General features: G+C 35.2%; 1 protein-coding gene across 3 annotated transcripts; it reads left to right on the forward strand.

Annotated features, from left to right (window-relative positions):
• The first annotated feature begins 265 nt into the window (after positions 1-265).
• LOC114124470 (B lymphocyte-induced maturation protein 1 homolog) lies at positions 266-22654 on the forward strand. 3 transcript variants are annotated; one of them, XM_050201409.1, is made up of 11 exons: positions 266-677; positions 16243-16304; positions 18169-18342; positions 18410-18526; positions 18643-18693; positions 18815-18940; positions 19057-19189; positions 19525-19972; positions 20085-21058; positions 21178-21406; positions 21504-22654. In XM_050201409.1, the coding sequence occupies exons 2-11, from the start codon at positions 16296-16298 to the stop codon at positions 21814-21816; spliced, it is 2574 nt and encodes an 857-aa protein (XP_050057366.1). In that variant the 5' UTR covers positions 266-677; positions 16243-16295; the 3' UTR covers positions 21817-22654. The 3 variants fall into 3 exon arrangements, with proteins under 3 accessions (XP_050057366.1, XP_050057369.1, XP_050057368.1); XM_050201411.1 differs by lacking the exon at positions 266-677 and adding an exon at positions 10432-11231; XM_050201412.1 differs by lacking the exon at positions 18643-18693.
• Positions 22655-24134: the final 1480 nt, after the last annotated feature.

Raw genomic sequence — 24134 nt, forward strand, 5'->3', positions numbered from 1 at the left:
AGAGGAAGGCTTTGGATGGAAACATACACACACACAAATACACATATACGTTACAGTGTACATATAATATAGTGTAACCCCACCACCGCAAACCACGGCGGCACCGACTACCTGTGGCGTTTACTTTCAGAGTTCATCGACCGTTCGTTCGCCGCGACGCCGTATGTGCGCCCGCGAGAACCGGTCGCGTTCGGTTGGAAGGAGATACCGTTTCTTCCACCAGAGGTCGGTCCGTTTTGAAGGTTAAGTTTAAGGAAGTGCTTTGATCCGCAGTGTCAGCGCAGACAGGTGACCGTGCGAGTCTTGTCGCCGATCGGTTACGTTTTTTGCTCCGCACTTATCACATTTTTATTACGACTATAATATAGTATAATATGCGAATTGATTGTCTAACATAATATTAAATACTGTCATAATATATTTTATTATCATATATTTTATTTTAATTTCATTAATAGTATTTTTTACATTTTTAAATTGTATTTATTTATATATACATTATATACGTATAAATAATATTTTATGGTGTACGAAATTTTTTTAATTTTATAAAACTGTGAACTATTCGGTTGTGTGATTTTTTCGCGTTGGATACCTATATATGTTTCGAGATGATTTTATAATCAACGTACAACGAACTCATAGGATACAATAAACAAAACGACCAATAATTTCTGGTAAGTACAATTTTTATTTTTATAATATTAACACAATCAATATATTAATTTAATCATGTAAAAAATATCTACATTTCACATAATACACACATGTATGAGTTAACCGTATTACAATAATACAACACATTAAATATACATTATCTTTCTAAACTACAATAAGTTCATAAATACTATTTATTCAATGGCAATTTAATTAGTATATGACTAACGGGCATTTAAAAAAATATGACTAATATTTCATATCTTTAATTGTAATTGACACATAATATACTGTGTGAACTCAGTGCAAAAGTTTAATATCTATATTCTATAACGGTAATGTTTATTGTGATAATTATGATTTACGTTAACTGTTTTTGGATCGATTTCAATAAAAATAAAATTCTCTAATAAGCCTACGAATACTATATTATGTTTGTTTCTGAGAAAATCCTATCGTTTATAAAACATTCTGTAACGCTTAATGTTATAGGACTCTGAGTAGTCTCCAGCGTGGGAATTATAGTTGGAAACATTAATTAGCATTAACGTACAATTTTTCCATAACCGCGGACGCACCGCACAGGGATTTACAAGGCCAATATGATGGGTGTGTAATAGTTGTAGATAGGTACTTACCGTATTGCTTTAAATCAACGTGCCTACCGTAAAGTATAAGGGCTGGTGGGGAATAGAGGACAACTTGTAACCGATATTGCGTTAATATTCGCAATGTCGGAAAACCAGCATCCACCGCAATCGCTATGTAGGTATTGGTTTATATAATATATCATTTTCCCTATTTATAATTATATAGGTGTGTAGTATGTGTGTAGTTTTAATAACACAACAAAAACGCCTGTAATACGCTTATACAATAATAATAATTAATATGATCAGAGTTTGCTATCGTCGTCATCGGCTCATCTGCAACGATATAATATATTATTATCATCAAGTGTGTAATCGGCATAATAATAATAATAACGTAATATATAAGGTCGCAAAAGATCCATATCACTGTCGCCGACAATCCCACCCTCGCGCTTTACTATCCCGCCACAAGCGCGGGGCCCGCTTCGATCAACAGGTCTCGTTCCGATCAATTCCATTCATTGCGTTGAATAAGACTTTGACACGTACATAATAATATTATATTATATTATACGCGTTATTATTATATATAGTACGTACATTTTACGCGCCTGTGATTTTTGCCGTATCCAAGATGAACCTTCAGCGTGATAATAACGATGCGGACCCGCGAAAGCCATTGACCGGTGCAATGTCCTCGGGGCGGGCGATAGGGGGTGGATGGGTATTTGCGGGCGGTTGGGCGGGGGACCGCTACCCCTCCGGGCGGCTCGCGAATCGACCTTGCCGGGCCGCGCGCCCGCCCGCCTGCCTTCCCCTCCACGCGCATATTAGCAACGGCGGCGCGCGTTCGGTCGCCCGGGCAGGTCGGTGAACTCGGTGCGACGTACAACCAGACCGTCACCGCGCCGCCTTCCCCGCCCGATGTAACCGTGGCCTTTCGCCCGTGAAAAAAAAATCGCATATAATGCGCGCGAACGTGCGAACGGAGGAAGACAAAATAAAATACGAAGAAAAATAATATACATCCTCTCGGCCGCCGACGTTATACCGCGGTATACGTATGAAGTTTATAACGCGTATGATATCGCGTTCGTCTCGGCGTTTCTGCTGCAGGTTTCAAACAGTCGGTCTGCCATCACTATATCGCTGCAGTCGTACAGAGTCCTGCGAACTCCTTCGGCTGCCACAGCACACGTCGCGATTTAAGCCTCGTGCCCGTCGTCCGTCGTCGTGTCGTGTGGCTTTTCAACGTATATTCCGATCAATCTTAAACGAGTACAGTTATCGTACTATGATGGCATTATCTCACTTAATCACGCGGTCTATCTGGAAATAATTCGAGTAGTCTGGCCGGGCTAACACTCCTTTACCGTCTTAAAGTCGCAGTCTTTGCAGAATCCGACCAATAATAGCATATTATTATTTACATCGCTGTCGTTGACACCGCGACGCGATGACGACACACGCAAACATACAAACAAACACACCACATATACATAGGTGCGACGTACGTGCCGGCGTCGTGACCTCGTCGTTTTTTATATGATCATCGTCCCACGTATATAATAATGTTATATTGTAATATAATACATACATTATACGTACCTATATATATATTATGTATAGATATATATCATCTGGTCCTCGCGAGTTTGTTTACATCGTCTGACGTGTGTGTTGCCTCAAGATGGAACACGTTGTTGATGGCTCTCGTGTATAATATAGGCATGATAATATTATAATATTATAATAATATACTTCTAATCCAAAAACCTATGCGAGCCGTCGGACGAACACGATCGCGGTACTGTAATGCCGGTCAGACGACGAACGCATTTCGTACAATACATATAATATACACCTATATAATATTTAAAATCGTTTGAAGGTTTTGGTGAAATATAGTCTCAGACGTATTACTATATTGTGTATACTGTATACCGGCCTATACGTATTCCTTAAACACGATACGATTATTGTATTAAATATGACTCGTGAGCGACAACCATAATATTATCTTACTATTCACTCGGTTTCATTGAAATTCCTGGCGATCGTTGCGCGTTAATGGGAGACGGGTAAATCGGCGAGTCGATGCCAAGGTAATAAAATTCAACGTAAAACATTAACGTCGGATACAGTAGCTAACCGAAAACGGATTTTTGAAATACCGACGGGCAATAAATTCGTGCGATAAACGATTAATATTTCACGCATATACTCGTATGGTTATGTATAGTTTTCACCACGATCGACGTAACCTCACATAATATTTGTTAACAAATTGTAATTAATATGCACGCAATCATCACGCGCATTTGATTGAAATTCCAGAAAATCCTGAAAGGTTTTTCGAATTTTCGTTTTCAAAGACGACGTGCTCGAACGTTATTTTGTCGTATTATCGCCGCACGCAATTGCAGCTATAATATGTCATTACGGTGTTTTCGACAGAAAAGTCGTAACGCTGAAACGACGACGACCGCGACGATGAGGTTAGGTAAAAATTGTATAATATTTAGGTGCGCCGCGGCGTTCACATCATTGTTGTTCCGCGCGTATCATATTTGATATTTTCACGAGTTAAACGCCTCCGTCGCGGGTGCGTTGCACTCGGAACGTGTAAACGTAAAGCGTTTATATTTACTATACGCCGCGTACATATATATATATATATATGATAATAATATGATGTTATTTACACGTCGGGGCGGCGTCGGTGGCGCGGAGGAATCGTCGGTCGCCGTGTGTGCGCGTATTGGGCGTGTTTGGAATCGCGAGGATTCGGCGGGGTCGTTGATCGCGGGCCCGCGCGGAATGCTGAAAATGAGAGGAGAACGAAAAAAGATTGGACACGCGTTTGATGCTGCGCGCCGTATAGTGTCGCAGTATGTACCCGACGTTCGCGAGTGACGAGATGACGTCGTCGTCCGCCGGCTGAATGTGCGCCAAGTTCATTGGCCTGTTCGCGGCGGCGGCGGCGCGGAGGCCGTCGATGACTCTTTGCGTCGCTTCCATTATGCGAGCACGCGCTTGTGTGTGTGTTATATACGAATAATATACAAAATCATAAGCGTGTGTGCGTGTGCGATTATCTGCGGTTTTGGGCGCGGACAAGGTTGTTGTGTGTGAAACAACGCACAACATAAAAATATATTATTATATTATAATATAATTTGCGCTCGACGCGTTCCCGGAATCGCGAACTACGTTATTATTATTTTTTAAACGATCGTTCCAGCCCCCCTCCCCCAAAAACCCACGCGAACGCTGCCCCTCGGACCACGACCTCCGCGGTATACTCTACTGCACCCAGAGATCGAGATTGATCATTAAATAGCTACATAATGCGTGACGCCCCTCGCCCCTCCCCGTCTTATTTCGAGGCCGAAATCTTCGCGGACGAACGTCCGAAATCGAATGACTCTCGACCGCTTCTCGCAATTTCGTCGAAAAATCTATGTAATATCGTAGCGACGACCATAAGACGCGTTCTCTGCCACCACCGCCGCCGCCGCGCCGGTCAACGACCTTTGGAGGACGTGCGGTTTCGTGCGATTTTCGACGGCTTATTCTTTTCGTTATGTCCTGTTCGCTCCTCCTCCCGCGCGCCGAATCGAGATTTGCCGGTAACCGCATCATCACGACCGGTCGTCTACACGTATTATTACTATTATTATATGGTATAATACGCAGTAGTTCGGGACGCCAAATAATTTTTTAAGCATATATCTTTGTTTTTTTTTTTCGGAAATCGTATCCGCAGCGATTGTCTATAAGGCAGTTCGCGGGTAACGATATTTAGCGACCACTGTAGCCAAGGACAGTGCATCACCGTCGACATGAATTATTGTTGCATACGACGATGCGGTTTACCTCGATCATATAACAATATATATAATATCATCGTATCATAAATAAATAATGTCGTCAATTTTTTTATACATAATAAAATAATTAATAGTAAATCTTTGCAAGCCCCGGGCAAATAATATTTATTCGAGATCTCTGCAGGCGTGTGTAGCGGCATATTTCGACGTGACCTGTCCTAATAGCATAATATGACGTACAAGTGCTTTTCGATCCCGACAAACGGTTTGGTTACAATCGGCTCGTATGTGTGTGTGTGTGTTTGTGAAAGCAGTGTTATTTTTTCGGCATTTTTTGATTCTCGAGAATGTTACTTTGTGGGACCGTGTCTTTGTGCAATGATCTAAAGAAAAGCCGCCAAATTTTTAGGAATTACGCAACGTATAGTGTACCGTCGTCCCGAAAAGAAAAGAAATGATTCGACCGCATTATATACGTAACTTTCTATTACACCGCTTCTGCACCCTCATCTTGTCGGAACAATATTATTTTTGTTGTTGTTGTTCTAGCAGGTAGTCGTTTTCGGTTTTCATTTTAAACACATAGCACCGTAATATTATTTTATGAGTAAATACTGTAGTTGTCAGATTACGTAGGTACAGGCTTAGGTATAGACACAAAAACACTATATATAGTTATATCGTGTTGTATTGAGGAAAAGAAATAATTTTTTTTTTTCAATTGATGTGTGATTAATTATTATAGAATATTATTACGACACATGACATTATAAATAATATTTTACCCACAGTGATACGTATGGGTGGATAGATAATAGTTGCATTGAAGGAAGTGTAAACAAATTTTTATGAATTCATAGGTATTTCGTTACGATTAGATAACACACCGGTTTTAGCTGCAAGGTCGTGCATAACTTTTTTATTCGCATATCGGAAAAAAAATATGAAGTACACGCACAATGTGCATTAATATAGGAATGCGTATGATATGCCAGTATTGCATATTATCTTGTCGCATTATTTTATAATAATTTCATTGTGGGAATCGAATATCAATAACAAACGTGACCTTCTATATTATATATGCACGTTTCTTCCTCCTTCTCTATACACTAATTAGTAATTAGTGTTACGACACTCAATACGCACCTATAATAAATAAATAAATAAACCTTTTCCAATCTATACTGATAAAGATGACGATCATCAATTCGACACGCACTGTCGTCTTTCCATTTTTGTGGGCCGGTTTGCACCCCGTGGCGTAACCCACTGGCCTTCGGACAAACGATATTATATCCTTGTCCTTGGAAGTACCGTTTCCGAAAGATCACGGTTAGGGTGGTTTTAACGGTATTGAAGGTCACCAAACACAAGAAATATATTATCATTATTATCGGGTATAACATAACGCGTATCTGTGACATTTTGTTGAGGTCATCGCGTGCGCGAGTTACATATTATACACATTATTATTACACTTATATTGTCGTGATTTTATGGTCAGTCGTCGTCGTTGGGTATCGAATAGCACACAAAAAGACGCCGTCAATAACGGTCATAGTATAATAACATCCCTGCAGGAGGTTTACACACATATGCATGCATGGTCTTGTACTCTTGTATTTATACCACGTATCTATAGTATTACTATGTATAAACATTATAATATATAATACAAATTACACATGTGTGACGACGTCGACTGTGGGAAAAGAAAATTTGTCGTCGAGTCCATTATATTTATATATATACGTATTATCATTTCTTCTGCAACAACAACGCGGTGTGGGCACGGCGGACGATGGGTTTTGGGAAGTGAAAAAAATTGTGCGCTCAAAGCTTCAGTTCGTCGAAAAGAAGAGTGTCTGTCGCGTCCGGTTTGTTCCACTTACAAGGAGGTCATTAGTCCAGGCGTCGAATTCCCGTCGCGCGCGCGAGCGCATCGCTTTTTCTTTCGTTCGCCTGTACGCTCGTCTTGCCTCAATTTTTTATTTTTTTTTGGCAATTTTACAAATTATCCCTCCTTTCACAGCACCTGCACACTTAAGGTACATGCACAGCTTTTCACGTTTCATCCCAAAACAACGGCTGCGGTGGCGCATTTTTACTGCAAATTCAGAAAACTCAACCACTGCCGCCGCGGTCACTGTACCTATAATATAATATAATATATAATATATATATATATTATATACGTACATATATAGATATAGGTACCTATATATAATATACATTGTTATGTACGGCTGCCGCACACGAGAGTTCATCGACCGGTCACCGCCATAGCTCTGGTGTGTGTAGTTGCCCGTAAAAGTCGTCCGCGTCGGGAAGGGAAGAACGCCGCACGATGGCGGGGAGTGCAGAACGACAAGAAATTGTTACTTATACTATTTTTTTTTCAACCTGAGTTTTTTTTTTTGCAATCATTAATGCCCACTCGAATTAATTAACGCGCGTACATCGTTAGATATAGTAATATGTACATATAGTGCGCTTGGTGTAGATATTTGTTTGGTTTTTAATTCGAAACTATACAAATCGGTCGGCTGTGGACATACTTACATAAATATTATAAATATACCAGATATATTTATAATACTGCTGCAAGCAGCAATACTTGAATTGCAAATGTCACTGTGTATAGGTTTATATAGTGCGCGTAGAGTATAAATAAATAATAATTAACCAATGCCGTGTTAGATAATGACAGTTTTTCAAGTTTTTATTACCAGCTGATATATATATTATATTATATATCTGTGACTCGATTATGAAAGAGCCAATGTTAAAAAAAAATATTTGTATAGGAAATTTACTCTTTTTAAATTTTTGTCATAAAATTCGCAATAGTATTGAAAAATTTATACTACGAGTAGTAGTTACATGACAATGTTTCAACTCTTATCTTAATTTATCATTTATAAATCTAAATTTATTTTATTTTTCCACAATAAGTTCTCGTTTAATAATCAGTATTGGATAGTGTATCGCCTACAATCTGAACGATAAACATGTAACGAAATATCTATATAACTATAATAGCATATGTATGTTGCATCGCATTAGAGTCTCAAAGCATTTTAAAAAATATGGCGGGCGGTGTAAACAATAACAAAACAAAAAAAAATGACACTTGTATTGTAACTGCCGAACCCTTCTCTGATGATATATTGTTTTACGACTAAAATAATTAAGTTTTAGGCCTATGTCCATCCTTCGCCACCACCATGACCCTGTCAGTCGGTTCGGCAGCCAGCATTTAATAACAATAATATTATATTATAAAGTGATTGCGTTGATTGCGTCGGGCGACACTCGATTCGGGGCTTGCGCGCAAGTAAATAGTAATAATTATCCGTGTAGGTATATTGTTTTATTATTATGATGATGTACGAACTCCCGCGGTAAGGTCAATGAGCCGATAAATAAATTATGGAAGAGAATCGACAAAAGAAACGAAAAATAAAATGCGTCAAAATTGAGGTTAGGTTACCGTTACCGGCAAGTGAGCGAACGAGCGCGCGCGCGCAAGTGTGCACAAGTTGGTCATTGACCCGAGGCGGCTCGACGGCGGCGGCAGCCGTCGAGTTTTTTCGTCGCGAAAATCGTTTTCCGTCTGGGCGGCGGAAAACCATAATAATAATAATATACCGCGTACACATCTTTACAGCTATATACAGATTATAATTGTACGAGAAAGGGGTAATGGGAAAAAAAATTAAGATATACGGCACGGTAACTATGACAAATCTCCAAAACTCGTCTCATCGTCTCATCTCTCGGCTAATCGACGGTTGCGGGGGCGGAAGTACGATGCGTTGCGGCGGCGCCGGCGCACAGACCAAAGCAAAGTATCAGTGAAGTATATAGACACCTCTATATACGTTTGCCAGACAGACGCGCGATGTATGATAATAATAATAACGCGCCGTTACGTCAAAATGAGCGGGAGCAAATTGAAGAGAAAGGAAGCAAGCGAAACCCCTGCGGCCGTCTGACCGACTATTTCGCGGTCGGGGAAGGAGTGTTGCTACTGCTGCTGCTGGCCCAATGCCTCTTCTGCAGTTCTGCTGCGTCGCCACCGCCGTACACATTATATTTATTATATTATATTATATATACTTCCGATTTTCTTTCACATATAGGTATACTGCGACCTCCGACGGGACACGCCCACTGACCGAACGTCCTCAATATTACGCGCTGTCGTTCGCCACCACCACCACCTCCACCGCCGCCGCCGCCGCCATCTCGGTGACCTGATGAACTTTTGTCCGCTATATTTCGTACCGAGAGGGTTCCCACTATACACTATTATAATGCCGCTACCGTTATGCTTTCCCGGTCGATTTCCGTTTTTCTCCCGTTATAATGTACGCGCGTCCGCGTATTATTTTCCATTCGTTTGTTATTGTTGTTGTTTTCCACGAGAATTCCCCGCAAAACGTCCGCCCGTCATGCCGTTTGAACCCTCCCCTCGCCGGCTACCCTTAAACCAACCCTCGCAGCCCTACAACCGCGACCCACCTCATCGGCGGGTGAGCGCGAGAGTTGAGCCCCGTTGCGGTTCGCTGCAACACCCGCGCAGCGCCCGCCGCCGACGCAGTTGTTGTGCACTTATCGAGGAGCTCGACGGAAACGTTTATTCGTTTATTATTAATTTCGCGATATATTTACACGCGGCGATAGCGATTGACCCAGATTTCGTGTGCAATGTGCGCGCGCGCATCGTCAACAAGCGCATTACGTGATGACCTTGATGCACATTCAGATACATCGCATACACCGCGCGACACTATTGAAAACCCACGCACATTGTGATTACACGGTTTTTCGTTGTGTTAATAATAATAATAATAAAACACTCCCACTCGGAGTGCATACAATATTGTTATGATGTTTGTACATTATACGTATATAATATATGTATAAATACATGCATATTGCACTTATTTCAACGACAAAAGACTACATAAAATCGACTTTAGTAAAATTCGTAGGTACCATTGACAGCCATGTTGGATATGTCGAGATGGATTTTACTCAAATTATATTTTTGTTGATATCATAATACATATACAATATCGCGGAAGAGCTTATTGATTTATTTTTACTTCTGCAGTATATTATACCGCTGACGGACGCGCGCACGTCATCCATGCACATTGCATTACTACGTTTTTATCCGCAATGTTAGACAACCTAAATAGAATCGCAACGTCGTAACGCATTTCGAAACCGTATTCTATTCTAACACGTATGTACACCTAGTGTTATATACAGTGTCTAATGTCTATACAATCATTGTCTTTGTTTTACAATACGTATAGTATAATATACTTGTATACACGGTTGGTCGACATTTTTTAAAAACGCAAAACGGTACACATTAACAATAATGGAAAATGCATTTTGATGCCGTACAAAATATATAGGCCACGGGTCAGGTACGACTTGAAGCGTGATTGTCGTCGGAACTATATTATATCGGAAAAACCGTCGTATATGTGTGTATATGTATGTGCGTGTGTGTGTGTGTGAGTATGCACTGCTCTTGCATAATGTAAGTAGAACGCCAAATTGCCGTCGACCGTTGACCGAGTTTTTCCGCGTGTGTATATGTATGCGTGAAAGTGTGTGTGTGTGTGTGTGTGTGTGTCGTCGTTGTCGGTGTGTATAATACGCGGTGGTGAAAAAGCGAGAGTGTCCCGCCGACGCCGCCGTCGCCGTCGCCGCCGTCGCTATAGTGCTGCTGCTCCGCGACGGCGCGCGCTTGCGTCGTCGACTTGATGCACCAAGGCGCATGCGGAAATGCACTCGACGCCCGTCCGCGTTCCGTCCGGCGGAGAGGGAGTGATATGCAGCGGGTGTACGCAGCGAGCGAACGAGCGAGCGCGCGCGCGCCAGGGACCAGACGTCGGCGTCGACGATGGGATAATAGCCGGGTAGGGTGGTAGGGTGGTAGGTGGGAGAGCAGAGCGCATCCTCGTCGTGCAAGCCAGAATTCGGTGCACACAGACCGTTGTGTTGCCTTAGGTCAGTACAACGCCTGATAGCTTAGAACATACTTTTTGTTTATCAAGCTCCACACTTTTCGTTTTCGTTTTCAACTATAAACAGTCCGGGCTCGCCGACCGCCGTCTGGGTAAGCATGTTTCACGCATATAATTATTATTTTTATTGTACGCGTTTAATTATTGACGTTTTTAAAATTGTCTATTCTTCGTCGTCGTTACGATATGTTTTTTATACTACCATTATCGATATAACATATACCTAATGATATTTGTAACCAAAGAATAATTGAAATATTTCTCGGACGTTTCGAAGTACCTACCTACAATACCATAATATTGTGATTTAATTACCAATATTAATTATGATTTTACATTATGCGACAATAATTATCATATTATACTGTATAAGGCGTTTAATGCCAATACATTGTTTTACGAAATCACGAGCTGCACGTTTTCGTGTCACGTAATATCCGACTATCAGTATCATTATAAAACGCATTCTCGCTAAATGTTTCCCAGTGGTTTTTATAATTTACACGTTTATTTATGACAATAATAATATATCATCATTATTATTGTTACGATGTCGGGACACACACGGAGATCGCATTTTGATTGTTGTAAAGTGCATGTGCAACGGGCAAAACGCGAGTCCCAAGGCTGCGGCCGTGAACATCAATAATCTAGTATGTAATTGTGTATGTCTCGCGAGGCCTTTTCGTGTACTTACCACGAAACACGTTCTCAATATTTTTTTCCCGATTGATCGTAAATAGTTAAATTACACAATTCGAATTGAGTAAGAGTGGTAAGATGCGCCCACACAAACGATTATTGTCAAAAGAAAATTAATTATTTAATTATTGTTTATTGTGTATTGATCGAAAACCAAAACTATTAAATATGTCCCTATATTGATGCGCGTCATTTGTGTCTATTATAACAATAAAAATCGTACTTGCTAATGTAATCCCGTTACTACATTGAACAAGTTATTCGATCAATAACACATATTATTATACAACGATCTAAAAATATGTTATATATTGTTCTAAAGGAAAATAATGTTGGCGATGGCGAAACAGTTATATTATATTATGTAATAGAATATACTTATATTTTAATTATTATTGAGATATTATGCTAAATATTTGTAACTTTGCGAGTGTAACTTTGGGTATTGGTAAAAAATATACTACCCCGTTGTAGATATAAATAAAATAATAGAATCTTAAGATTATTTATTCACTTTTTATAAGATACCCATATCATAATACAGTTTTATTTTATTTTACAGTGTTAATCAATGTTAGGGATTATAGGTTAATTATTAAAATAAAAACCTTGTTATATAAACACAAAGAATGTCATTCATAAATTATAATAATAAAAGTGTCTAAGTTCCCATAAAAAATCATTAGAATCTTTCAAGATAACTTCATTTTCTTTTAAGTATAATCATATTTTATTCATAACATTGTAAGTTCTAAAAATAAGTTGTTTATCGTACAGGAACATTCAAGAGTATATTTTAAAACACTTGTTGAATTTAGTTATTCCAGCATCAATTATACATCCGTATAGGTATTTTTAATTTGTATGATATATATATAGATCTACAAAAATGTTTAAGGGAATTTCGATGAAAATTTAATTCATTTCATTTTTATCAGATTTATAAATACACAAATAAGGTTCAAAATCCGTATATTATATACATAGATTTTTTTCACCTTTTGTCAATTGTCACTCTTCTTTTTAATCATCCCACAACGAAAGTGTTAAAAATTTCTAGTTACAACCGATGCTTTATGAATGCTTAAAACATTGAACACGTATTTACTCCATTCTTTTCTCTGACATTATTATTATTAAAATTTACATCATTTTTCGAATAAAATTAATTTACAATACGTGCACATCATTAGTTTGTGTTTTGTACACTCAAGTGTCAGATGGCTGTTCGTATATATATATATACTTGTGCAAATACTAGAATACACCAGGGCAGCTGTTTCAATACAAATTTACAATTTTTTTTTGTCTAGCATTAAATATCTGTGCAATACATAAGTTGCAGGGGGAAGGGGGTTAAAACACAAAGAACGCTTATGTGTTTATATACGGTGACCTGGCGCTATACCCAAAACCTGCTACACTGTAAAAAATAATATAAAGTTAGCATCGCTTAAACTACCTATACTTATTTATTCATATAATATAGACCACATATTTTATTAAATCTAAATTGAATGTTCATTAATCCCACACAGACAAGAGATCATAAAACTAATGAATAAATTTCGAAATTAATATATATTGCCACACTGCCACAGTATTTCAATGGCCAAGTCTCCAATTAAATATGCGAATGTAATATTATCCCCGATAATGCGAGTTAACAAGTGTATTTTTTTTAATATTTTATTAAAAATTCTTATTTCGACCTTGACTCTGATAACAGGATGAAGGACATTTAACTATTACAGTTGTGCAAATCTTTCATATATTCGTGTACATACGACAACAACAATAAAATTGAGTTATTGAAAACTGAAAGAACCAATAAAACCAGATTACTTTATATCTATATTATATACTGACGTGGCGCACGGAGTGAAGTGATGTATAATGTAGAAGAGGCATGTATGCATTTGTTCGATAATCGCCAATACGTCCTTGACCAAAATGCACAATGCACTTTTTATCAGTGTTAGGTGCATTTGATAAATATAATAATACATATATATACGCATAAGGCCGAAACAAATTATTATGATGCAATTAAATATTAACTATATAGGTTCTACGGTATTTGACAGCAATAACAGTAATTACTTATAAACGAACATTTTGAATGCACATTAATTATTGGCTTACTTTTGTTTTGATAACGAATGCTAAACGTTCGATTTTAATTCGTTACATCAATCAAATTTTCGCTATTATTAGATCAGTGTAATACTTTTAACAAAAATTAAATATGCAATGTAATTGAAAACAATTATGCGAGTATGATACTATAGCACATTAAAAATGCATTAGATAAAAAGATTCATTGACAAAATTGCAGTACCTATATATTATGTACAATATTATAGTGCAATATATAGTTAAACGAAATGTGTTCAGTTTAAATTAAAATGTTATCAAGAGAAAACAAATATTAATTAAACTATTGATACACTTATTTATTATACCTACAAATACGTTAATAGTGGGGGTATACGTAACTATTATAGACACGTATCAATTGAGTTGATGTAATGATATAACATCATATTGACTATTATCGTATATTATTATAATAGAAGTTTAAATAACATAAAAAGAATAACCTCCCTAGTTCCGGAGCATGTGCTTCAGGTTCACAATTTAAAGAAAATTCACAAGTTTCATTTTTTTTTCTCATATCTAACTGTGTCATTTGCTTACGAGGTAAGTCATAATAATTGTTTTTTTTTATATACACGATTACATATTGAAATATTGTAAGATTTTAATGATTTTTTTTTATCAAATTAAAATAAATATTATAGCCATTTTTAAAGAATCGTGTGATAAAAGATTTTAGATATAAGACAAAAAATTCTTAGACAAAGCTATTGCTAATGGATAAATGTTGAGTGACTAAATATAGTTTACATTCGTTAGAAAAAAAAACTATGTTTTTTAGTTGAGTATTTTGAGTTTAAATTTTTTGCATCTAACTACGAGTTTTGTTAATTTATTTTAAGAATAATTAAATAAAAGCACATGTAGCTAATATAAGTCTGCAAGTTTAAGTACACAATGTTTTGAAAGCAAAAAACGATTTAATCGAATTTAACTTTATCGCCTGTATCTAATGTATTTCATTATTATTATACATTGTAGAATAAATCATAATAAAATTAGTGATTGCAAATTCTAATTTATATTGTAGCTACATCTAATCAATATTTCTTCATAAATGCATTTTTGATAAAGATTTCATTAATTTTCTTATCATTTTTAAAATATGTTTAATTAAAAGATGTTCTTAATACTTATTATGTACAAAATTCACAAATATTGACAATAATTTACGTAATTAAAATAATTAATGTTTATTTTGTTGAATAATTATTATGAAATTTTCATACAAGGGTTTTGTGCTGAAGACTTTAAATTTAAAATTGTTTTTAAAATTGAATAAAAAATATCGTATAATAATTTAACGTGTCGCTTAATAATGAAATTTCAATTTAAAGACTAACTTTATTTTTGTTTTTTTTTTTTATACATATAATAATAAAACAAATGACATTTAACCGTGTAATTCAATTATTGAAAGTATTAAATAATATGATTATTTATTTTCGTTCATACCAACCTATACCGATAACTATTTTTCTCTATTACAAAATGTATATAATATGTGATATTATTATTTCCGAGAATAACGCATTAATTTCGTGACGACGTTGATTATAAATTAAAAAAAAATGTTCGATCTATAGAATAAACTCTAATATTTCACCGCGAGGATATGTCATCGAAAATTTTTTAAAGCATAATCTAATAACGTGGTAAATAAACATGTCTAGTTGTCTCTGTCTTATCGGTGTTATTAATTGATTAATTATATACCTTCCTCATAGACTGTTTAAACCATCGGCTAGTCGTTTTACTGTTCAGATAATAATAATAATAATAACATTCGTTGTATTTTACTCTACGTCTCTACACAATCTACACTATGATAGTATTACGTATATAAGCGTTTACTGCAGTTTTATAATCTGTTTTAATTATTATTATTATTATCTGTAACTGTGTGTAATGTGTATATTATAATATTATGTGGTCATTAACAAGCCGAATTCGCATTCGTCTGGGGGATACAAAAACAAGTACTTACTATAATTTATGCATTACTAAGTATCGATGTTTTATTTGAATGATCGAGAACAGTATGTGTGAAGATTTTTGGAATTTTATGTGCGTGTATAAATAATTTGAATGGAGAAAAGGGACAAACTGAACTTCGGCCGCCGGCCGTCTTAAAATAAGTCCAGACATGTGTTATACAAATACTCATATATTGAAAGAATTTGAATAGCGAACAATTCTATGTATTGCAAATTGTAATTTATATTTATTTTCTGTTTACAGGTTATACCATTGCAGAGGATTTATGGAGGACTAGTAAAACATCAAGAATTACAATGAGACAGGTAAATTTAAGTTCTGTTTAATAATATAATTGTATAAACATTTTTTAGTACGAAATTCTGTCCACACATTAATAACTATTAAGCATAAAATAATATTAATAATAACTCATTAAGTAACCGATGAAAGTATAATAATAATAATTCCATTTGCGTTATAATTAAAAATAGATACACACTTACACATTTTATGTTTTTTTTTTTATTCGTGTGGAATGTATGAACATAATATTATATTAGTAAAGACATAAAAAAAAAATGTAGTGAATTGCATTCATATTTGGTTTTATACCAGTTAAGCATAAAAAATAAACAGGTCGTTGTATTTATAATAATGCACTTAAATAATTATGTTTACTTAAATTACATTCTAAAATCACTAATATGAATTCAATTGTGTACGATTTATAATATCTGTTGAAAGTTTAAATCGAGTTCAAAACACCAGACGTACATTTTTTTCACTCTATCATTTTCCAGACATTGCACCATCCATTTTCCGGTACGGTGATATTGATTCTGTCTGGTCTGTTGGCGGTTACAACGGACCTTCGACAATTATTTGGTTATTCAGTTTTATCGAGTCGTTAATTTTTTTTTGTTCTAACTATTATATTTGTCTACATAAACATTGGCACGGTATTTTCTTTAGTTTGCTACCCCTCCTTTACTGCGAAGCCGCCGCCAATCGATTCTTTTCGCAGCCGTCTAGAACTGCGTTATCGAACTTTCCGGTCCGCCATTTTGTCGAGACGGATTTATACTAGACAGCCGCCGTAATCGGATACTGCTCCGGGGCAAAAGTTCAACAACCTTTTACTGAGATGTTTTAAACATTTTTTTTCTCCAGTAATTTACTTGATAATTACGAGATAATATAATTATCCCTATAAGCTCGTTAAAATCCGAAAGATAAAAATATAAAAAAATAATTTTTTTTACACTTTAAATTCAATCTTAACAAATTTTCATATACCTATAAAAATATGTGTTATGCGTTTTTAATAGTCTTGAAAATATTTAAAAAAAAATATAATAATAAAAAACTCGTCTTTTTCTCCGTACTTATATTGTATAATATTACAGTTTATTTGATATTATTAACTCAATGAAATACAAAAATCATTTTAGACTAGTTGGGAGTGTATATATTATTGTATCCCTGTCACTATACATTGGTATTTGGCAAACACCATATGATTCGGTTTCATTATTGCTATTTTCTTCTGTATAGTTATTCATTATATTGGCCTTCCAGTAGTTCTAATAATATAACCTTTAAGGTCGCAACTCGCAAGCTATATTTAATTTTATTTAGATATAAATACAAAACTGCATTCAAAGTGGCGTATAATTTTTTCCATTTCTTTTTCTTTGTCTAAAATTACACGTTTAATAAGTAAATGCGAATAGAAATGGTTCTCTATAATAAACATAATATATTTCTTCTGACTACATGAACTGCATCTTTATTTTGGCTAACGCGTCATAATGAAATACTGGCACTGAGAGTATATTATATATATATATGAATGCATCAGTACGATCGATAGTGCAGTTTGTAGGGCTCTCAGTTGGCACTAGTGACCCATATTCTAACTCCTCCTTGCCTCTACCCTAAGATACCACTCATACTCAGCCCTAAATGCACCGCGTCTGACCTCGATGAGCATCGCAACGTATGCGTTTAAACCGCTGTAGTTATCTTTTTGGCCATGTGATACGAACGAAATGCGCACATCCAGCTAAAAATATATCCGCCTTGGAAGGTGAAATCAATAGACCAACGTGACCCTGAACAATCATAAACATTTGATTCCGTTAGTGAATGTATTAATTTTAAACCATGATAATTTTGCCCGTTCAGGAAACGCCTCCAATGGAATCCGATTTGCCTTTTGATTTCAACTCAATCAAAGAAGAAGAATTCGACAAATTTGTCGATTATATTGTATTAGATCAACCAGCAGATCCAAATAACCCAAATCGAGCAGAGAGTTCATTACCCAGAAATCTTAAATTGAAAAAAATTGGAAAAAAAGTAAGTGTTTAAAATGAAATAAAATTTAGACATTTAGTTATGGTTTATTAACAAAATATTTTTATAGATTACTGGCGTAAAAAGTGCCATATACATTCCATTAGGCACAAGATTTGGTCCATTAGTTGGTGAAGTGTGCGTTAAAGAACACGCACCAAACGGAAAACGAAAATACTTCTGGAGGGTAAGTTTTGTTAAAAAATCAATGTAGCTCTTTCATAATGCTTTTAAACTAATAAACTACCTATTGGGTTTAATGATGCTTTCTTATCTACAATTCTGTCCGTACTTTTTTATTAGGTCCAACTCATGCTAGCCCAAGATAATTTCTGGCGGAAAATGCGCCAACAGGTAAATTTGCTTTGGCTATTTAGACAATACCTTTCTTCTATTAACTATCACCTAATAGAAATATTAAGTAAAATACATTTTCTTCCGTATTTCGTTTACTAAATTTCCCGAATTATTACAGATTTATAAAGAGAACAAACCGTTCTATTACATAAACACGTACGATGAAACGAAATCCAACTGGATGCGGTACGTGAGTGCCCCATATTCACCACAGTCACAGAATCTGATCGCTTGTCAATGCGGAGTGAGTAAAAATTATAAATTAAAAAAATACTTGATGAATTTATATAATATATTTATAATATGAACTTTTAGTCAAAAGTCCTATTTATTTATGTATTTCGTGTTTTATTTTTATAGACTGATATATTTTTTTACACAATCCGACCAATTTTCCCAAATGAAGAACTTCTTGTTTGGTATTGTCGTGAATTTGCTGAAAGGCTAAACTATCCATCAAGTGTTGAACAGATGATACAACGAATGCAAGGAAGTAAGTGAACCAAAAAAAAATTTATTAATGAACATTAGATTTTTTATTAAAAACATACGTATTACGCTTACTTAGTATTAATTTTATTATATACACGAGTGTATAAGTTTTGCCTATACAAAACGCCGCGTTGTTACAATTATCGCGAATAATGATCACACACTTAAATAACTAACAAATATAATACAGACGAATTCATATAATTTAATAATTATCATTTTGTTGTTATAAACATGTATAACTATACTATAATAAATAAATTAGAAACAAGATTTTTTAAATTTTAATTTAGCTACATAAATATTAATCATTTGATTTTTAATTTTATTTAACAGAAATACAAACTTCTACGTCTCCTACATTACCCATGCTAGCCGATGGTGCAGATACAGTGTCATCATCATCAACTCCTTCAACACCTCCACCATTGCCTACAGATAGTGCTGACGTTACACTTAAATCCGGTAATCGGGTTCACTGGCAGGACGATGATGCACGTAACGTGTTTGATAAAGCAATGACTAATAATGCCACGTCAATGCGTCGTGTAGTAATTAGTCCAGTCAAAGAATACATAGACAATGGAAATGCTGACGTTTTGCGGTTAGATGGATTACGACTGAGACCTGTAGACGACGAAGGAAAAGCTCAAGGGTACGCTCAATCTCATTCAGTACGGTCTGACGAAGGATATCACAGCCACACATACCACGACGATGCACCTACACCACCCGAACATTTATCCGATTCTGACGACAGTTCCAACTGCATTTTGGATTACAGGTAAATTATTTTAAATAATTTGAATCAAATAAAACGATTTGCATAAGAGTTAAATTTACGTTTAAACATTAATACAACTTTTTAATTAAAAAAATAAATTGTTTGTTTTTAGTAAAAAATCGAAATTGCCAAAACCCGACGAAGAAGCAGTCGAAGTGGAAACTAACGAGTTTCTCAAGGTGAAAATTAAATTACGCAAAGCATCCCAGTACAGAAAGGATACAGACCAACCGCAAAAAGAGCAAACGCCACCCCTGGTCGTAGTGGCGGCTGCCGAGCCAGTGATTGTCGTCCGCTCCCAGTCACCCAAAAGATACGCTGAACCATCGTCGTCCAGTGCGCCGTGCAGTGAAACGGTCGAATCGCTACCGAAAAAAATTAAACTCGATGCACCCGTTGCGCCGCCCCCTCCATCGGTCATCTATCAATACCCCAGAGATCAGAAGTCACTGTTGGAGAACCTTTTGTTGCAAAACAAAGATTCGAGCCTCCCGGCAGCACCAGCACCGATTGCCCCGTCGATTACGCCTCCGCCGCAAATTCAGGTTGCTGACCCAACTTACATACAACGCAGCTACGTCAATGCGTCAGTCAGTCCAGATTCGTCTACCAAAGTACTGTCGCCCTTACACCAGATGCACCGTAGCCCACCGCCACCCGCAATACTCGTCTACCCTACTCCCCCTGGTCAACAGATGCAATACATGCCGTACCACCACCAATCGCATTTATTCCCACCGCAGAACGGTGGTGGCTATCAGTGTCACTACTCTGGCGGTCATCCGGTGGAATCCAGCGCCAGCAGTCCGCCGGCGGGCTCCATGTCACCGGACGACGTGTCGCCGTGCGGAAGTCCTGGCAGCACTAGTAACTCGCGTGGGTACAGGTCTCTGCCCTATCCGATCAGCAAGAAAAACGGAAAAATGCACTATGAGTGCAACGTATGTCGCAAGACGTTTGGTCAACTGTCCAACCTGAAAGTACACTTGAGAACGCACTCCGGCGAGAGGCCATTCAAATGCAAGACGTGCGGGAAGAGTTTTACACAATTGGCTCATCTGCAAAAACACAACTACGTACATACTGGTAAGCAAATTCATCCCGAACACGTTATATGTATACACTTTACGTATACACATCACATATTATAATGTAATGATAATAATTGTTATATGAACGATAGTTAATTTTATTGTTTATTACAGGAGAACGTCCGCACGAATGTGATGTGTGTCAAAAACGGTTTAGTTCCACTTCTAACCTTAAAACACACTCGAGGCTACATACCGGTGACAAACCGTTCGTTTGCGAGATATGTTCGTCAACGTTCACTCAACTGGTGCATTTAAAATTGCACAAGCGCATCCATACCAACGAGCGACCGTTCACCTGTCACTGTTGCCAAAAATCGTACATTAGCGCCAGCGGATTGAGGTCAGTACTCATTTATAATGCCAATTATTTTTTTTTTGGCGACGTCTTAAGGTGGAAATAGTTACTAACGGTGTATTTGTTTTTGCGCTGACTTTAGAACTCACTGGAAGACCACTTCCTGTAGGCCGCCGTACACGGTTGGCAAGGACGATGCTGCTGAACAACAGATTTCCAGTCCTGATTACCAGGCGTATCATCAAAACAATTACTCGAACGGTATAATGGAACACGCTGACGACACAAATCAAAATATCTACGGTGGACCGCACGTTAGTGACAAACACGATGATGACGACGACATGTACGCCCATCTGCGACCACATCATCAACAGGCAATGACGCCCGTCCAACCGGAAGAGATTCAACGACCATCGGTTATCGAACAGAGGCACTTTATCGAGTGCACATAAGGAGACATGATTGCATTCTAAGGCTATGGATATTAACTGTGTATCATAATTTCAATGGCCGAAACAAGTGAATTCGACCACCATTACCATTAGTGGCCCCCTCCCCCTCCTACAAACGTAAAAGGCTAATTATTAAAGACGTATTTTTTTTTTCTGAAGAAAATCTATAAGCTCAAAGAAGCCAAATATTTATTAATATGAAAATTTGTCAAAATAAAAGAGGAATTCTTTTCTTAGAGCAGATAAACAAAACTGCATTTGAATTTTTTTTTTTTTTTTTAGCGGTCAATTTATAGACTTAGCGAAATGTACTGATTGTTAATTTTGTATAGATGTTTAGTTTTGTACTTCTAAAACAGATATAATTAAAATGTTCCTAATTTTGTTTCGAGTTTTTTCTATTTATGTAGACTGTAAAATGTAAAAATATAAATACATATATACATAAATTATATATTATATAATAATAATTAATTAAATTAATATTATTTAGCTATATTATTGTATGGTATGAATGATGTTTTGTTGATCTCAGTTATGTTTTGTAGATAACGATTGTGTTGAATATTGGGAAGGAATTTTGGTTGTAATATTTTTCTTTGTGATTTGATAGTGAGGGCACTAGTTTTTTAAGGTTATATTTTTTTCGTTTTAGTTATGCAGAAATAAAAAATAAATCACAGTTAAAAATAATATTATCATTATGCCTACATTATAAAAACGTAATTTTGTAATATTATTATGTGAACTGTTATTTTACCTTTAAAATAATATAAATACAATATGATATAATATAAATTATTATGTTGAATAAAATACTTATTGTGTTTTATTTTAATTTGTGTTGCTTATTTTTTGATGCTTAAAAGAAGTTCCTAAAAGTCTGATACGGTTAAACAGAACGTGTGTTGTCTATTTAATAATTAAATTCAATAATAAATAATTTCACTCAAAAACGATTCTAAGTAGTGATAATAGTTATTAAAAACTACAAAATTATAATTATATAAATTCATAATACATATTTAAAATAGATGTTTGCGTTTCCATGCTTAAATTGCATCTATTATAATAATTATACATAATATTATAATATGCATATTTAATTTACAATATCTTTAATTATTTTGGTATAAACCAAATACTTTATACCAATAATTAATATATCAAACTATCTAACTAGAATCTATAAATTAAATATTTATTTTCAGCAAAAATCATCATCCACTTTAATAACATTAGTGTAGATAAAACGGTATTTTCTCAAAAACTATGTACCGTTCAATATCACCGGTCTGTATTATGTAATTTGTAGATAATAGAATAATATAATATTTAACACCCATTTACATTACCTATAAATTTTATAAATTAAATACTAATTCATGAGAGTAAATTAAATTTTAAAAATCCAAAATATTTCATAAAATAAAAAAATAGATATTTGATTAATATGAATGTTGAAAACAATTTTAAAATTGCCGATTACTATAATATTATATATCATTATTAAACTATGAACATAATGATTTTAATTTTCAATTCTTTTATGTATCATGTATGTATACATTATACATATATAATATATATATATATACATACCTACAGTGATACAGTATAAGGTAGACATTATATAATGTATTATAACGATAAACAATAATACTTTCATTTCAAGTTTCAACAGTTAATATTTCCGATCGAGTTAAAATAAAACTTTAAATATGCATTATTTTATTTCTACTATAATATTATAATAGGAGCTATAGTTTATTTATTTTTAATATTATATTCTTTATGTTACACATAATATTCAAGTATGGTAAGCAAATATATTTTCATATAATTATTATCAGTGATTGTAATTTAAAATTGGTGCAAGCAAATAAAAATCTAAAAAGTAAACATTTAATAATTTAATGTTTCACAAAATTTCCAATAGATTATGTAATTATAGGTCTAATACAATATGTAGCAATTGTATTTTATTACATAAAATATGAATTTGTGCTTATTCTATTTTCATAAAACTGTATGATTTAAAAATTAGTTATCGACTATCTTCATTTAAAAAGTACCTTTAAATTATATACCTATATAATATATATTACTGTTATTATTTATATTGTCAGTGAATAGTGGTTAATATAATATAATCAAAAAAAAAAAAAAAAATTTAAACAATATTATGAATAAAATATGAGTGTTACATAGGTATAGGAGAGACTTATAATATTGAACAATTAAATTAGTTTTTTGAACGATTTAAAATTTCCGATTATACAACGAAACAGGTTAGTCATTAATTTTAATATATAGTA

This window comes from Aphis gossypii, chromosome 2 (genome assembly GCF_020184175.1).
Source record: "Aphis gossypii isolate Hap1 chromosome 2, ASM2018417v2, whole genome shotgun sequence".
In the NCBI taxonomy this organism is placed as follows: Eukaryota; Metazoa; Arthropoda; class Insecta; order Hemiptera; family Aphididae; genus Aphis; species Aphis gossypii.

Excerpts from the sequence above, each read along its gene's own strand:
- LOC114124470 (XM_050201409.1), top strand. Across the intron at positions 18,343-18,409 it reads TGAAAAAAATTGGAAAAAAA|ATTACTGGCGTAAAAAGTGC; the intron begins GTAAGTGTTTAA and ends ATATTTTTATAG. Across the intron at positions 18,694-18,814 it reads GGCGGAAAATGCGCCAACAG|ATTTATAAAGAGAACAAACC; the intron begins GTAAATTTGCTT and ends GAATTATTACAG.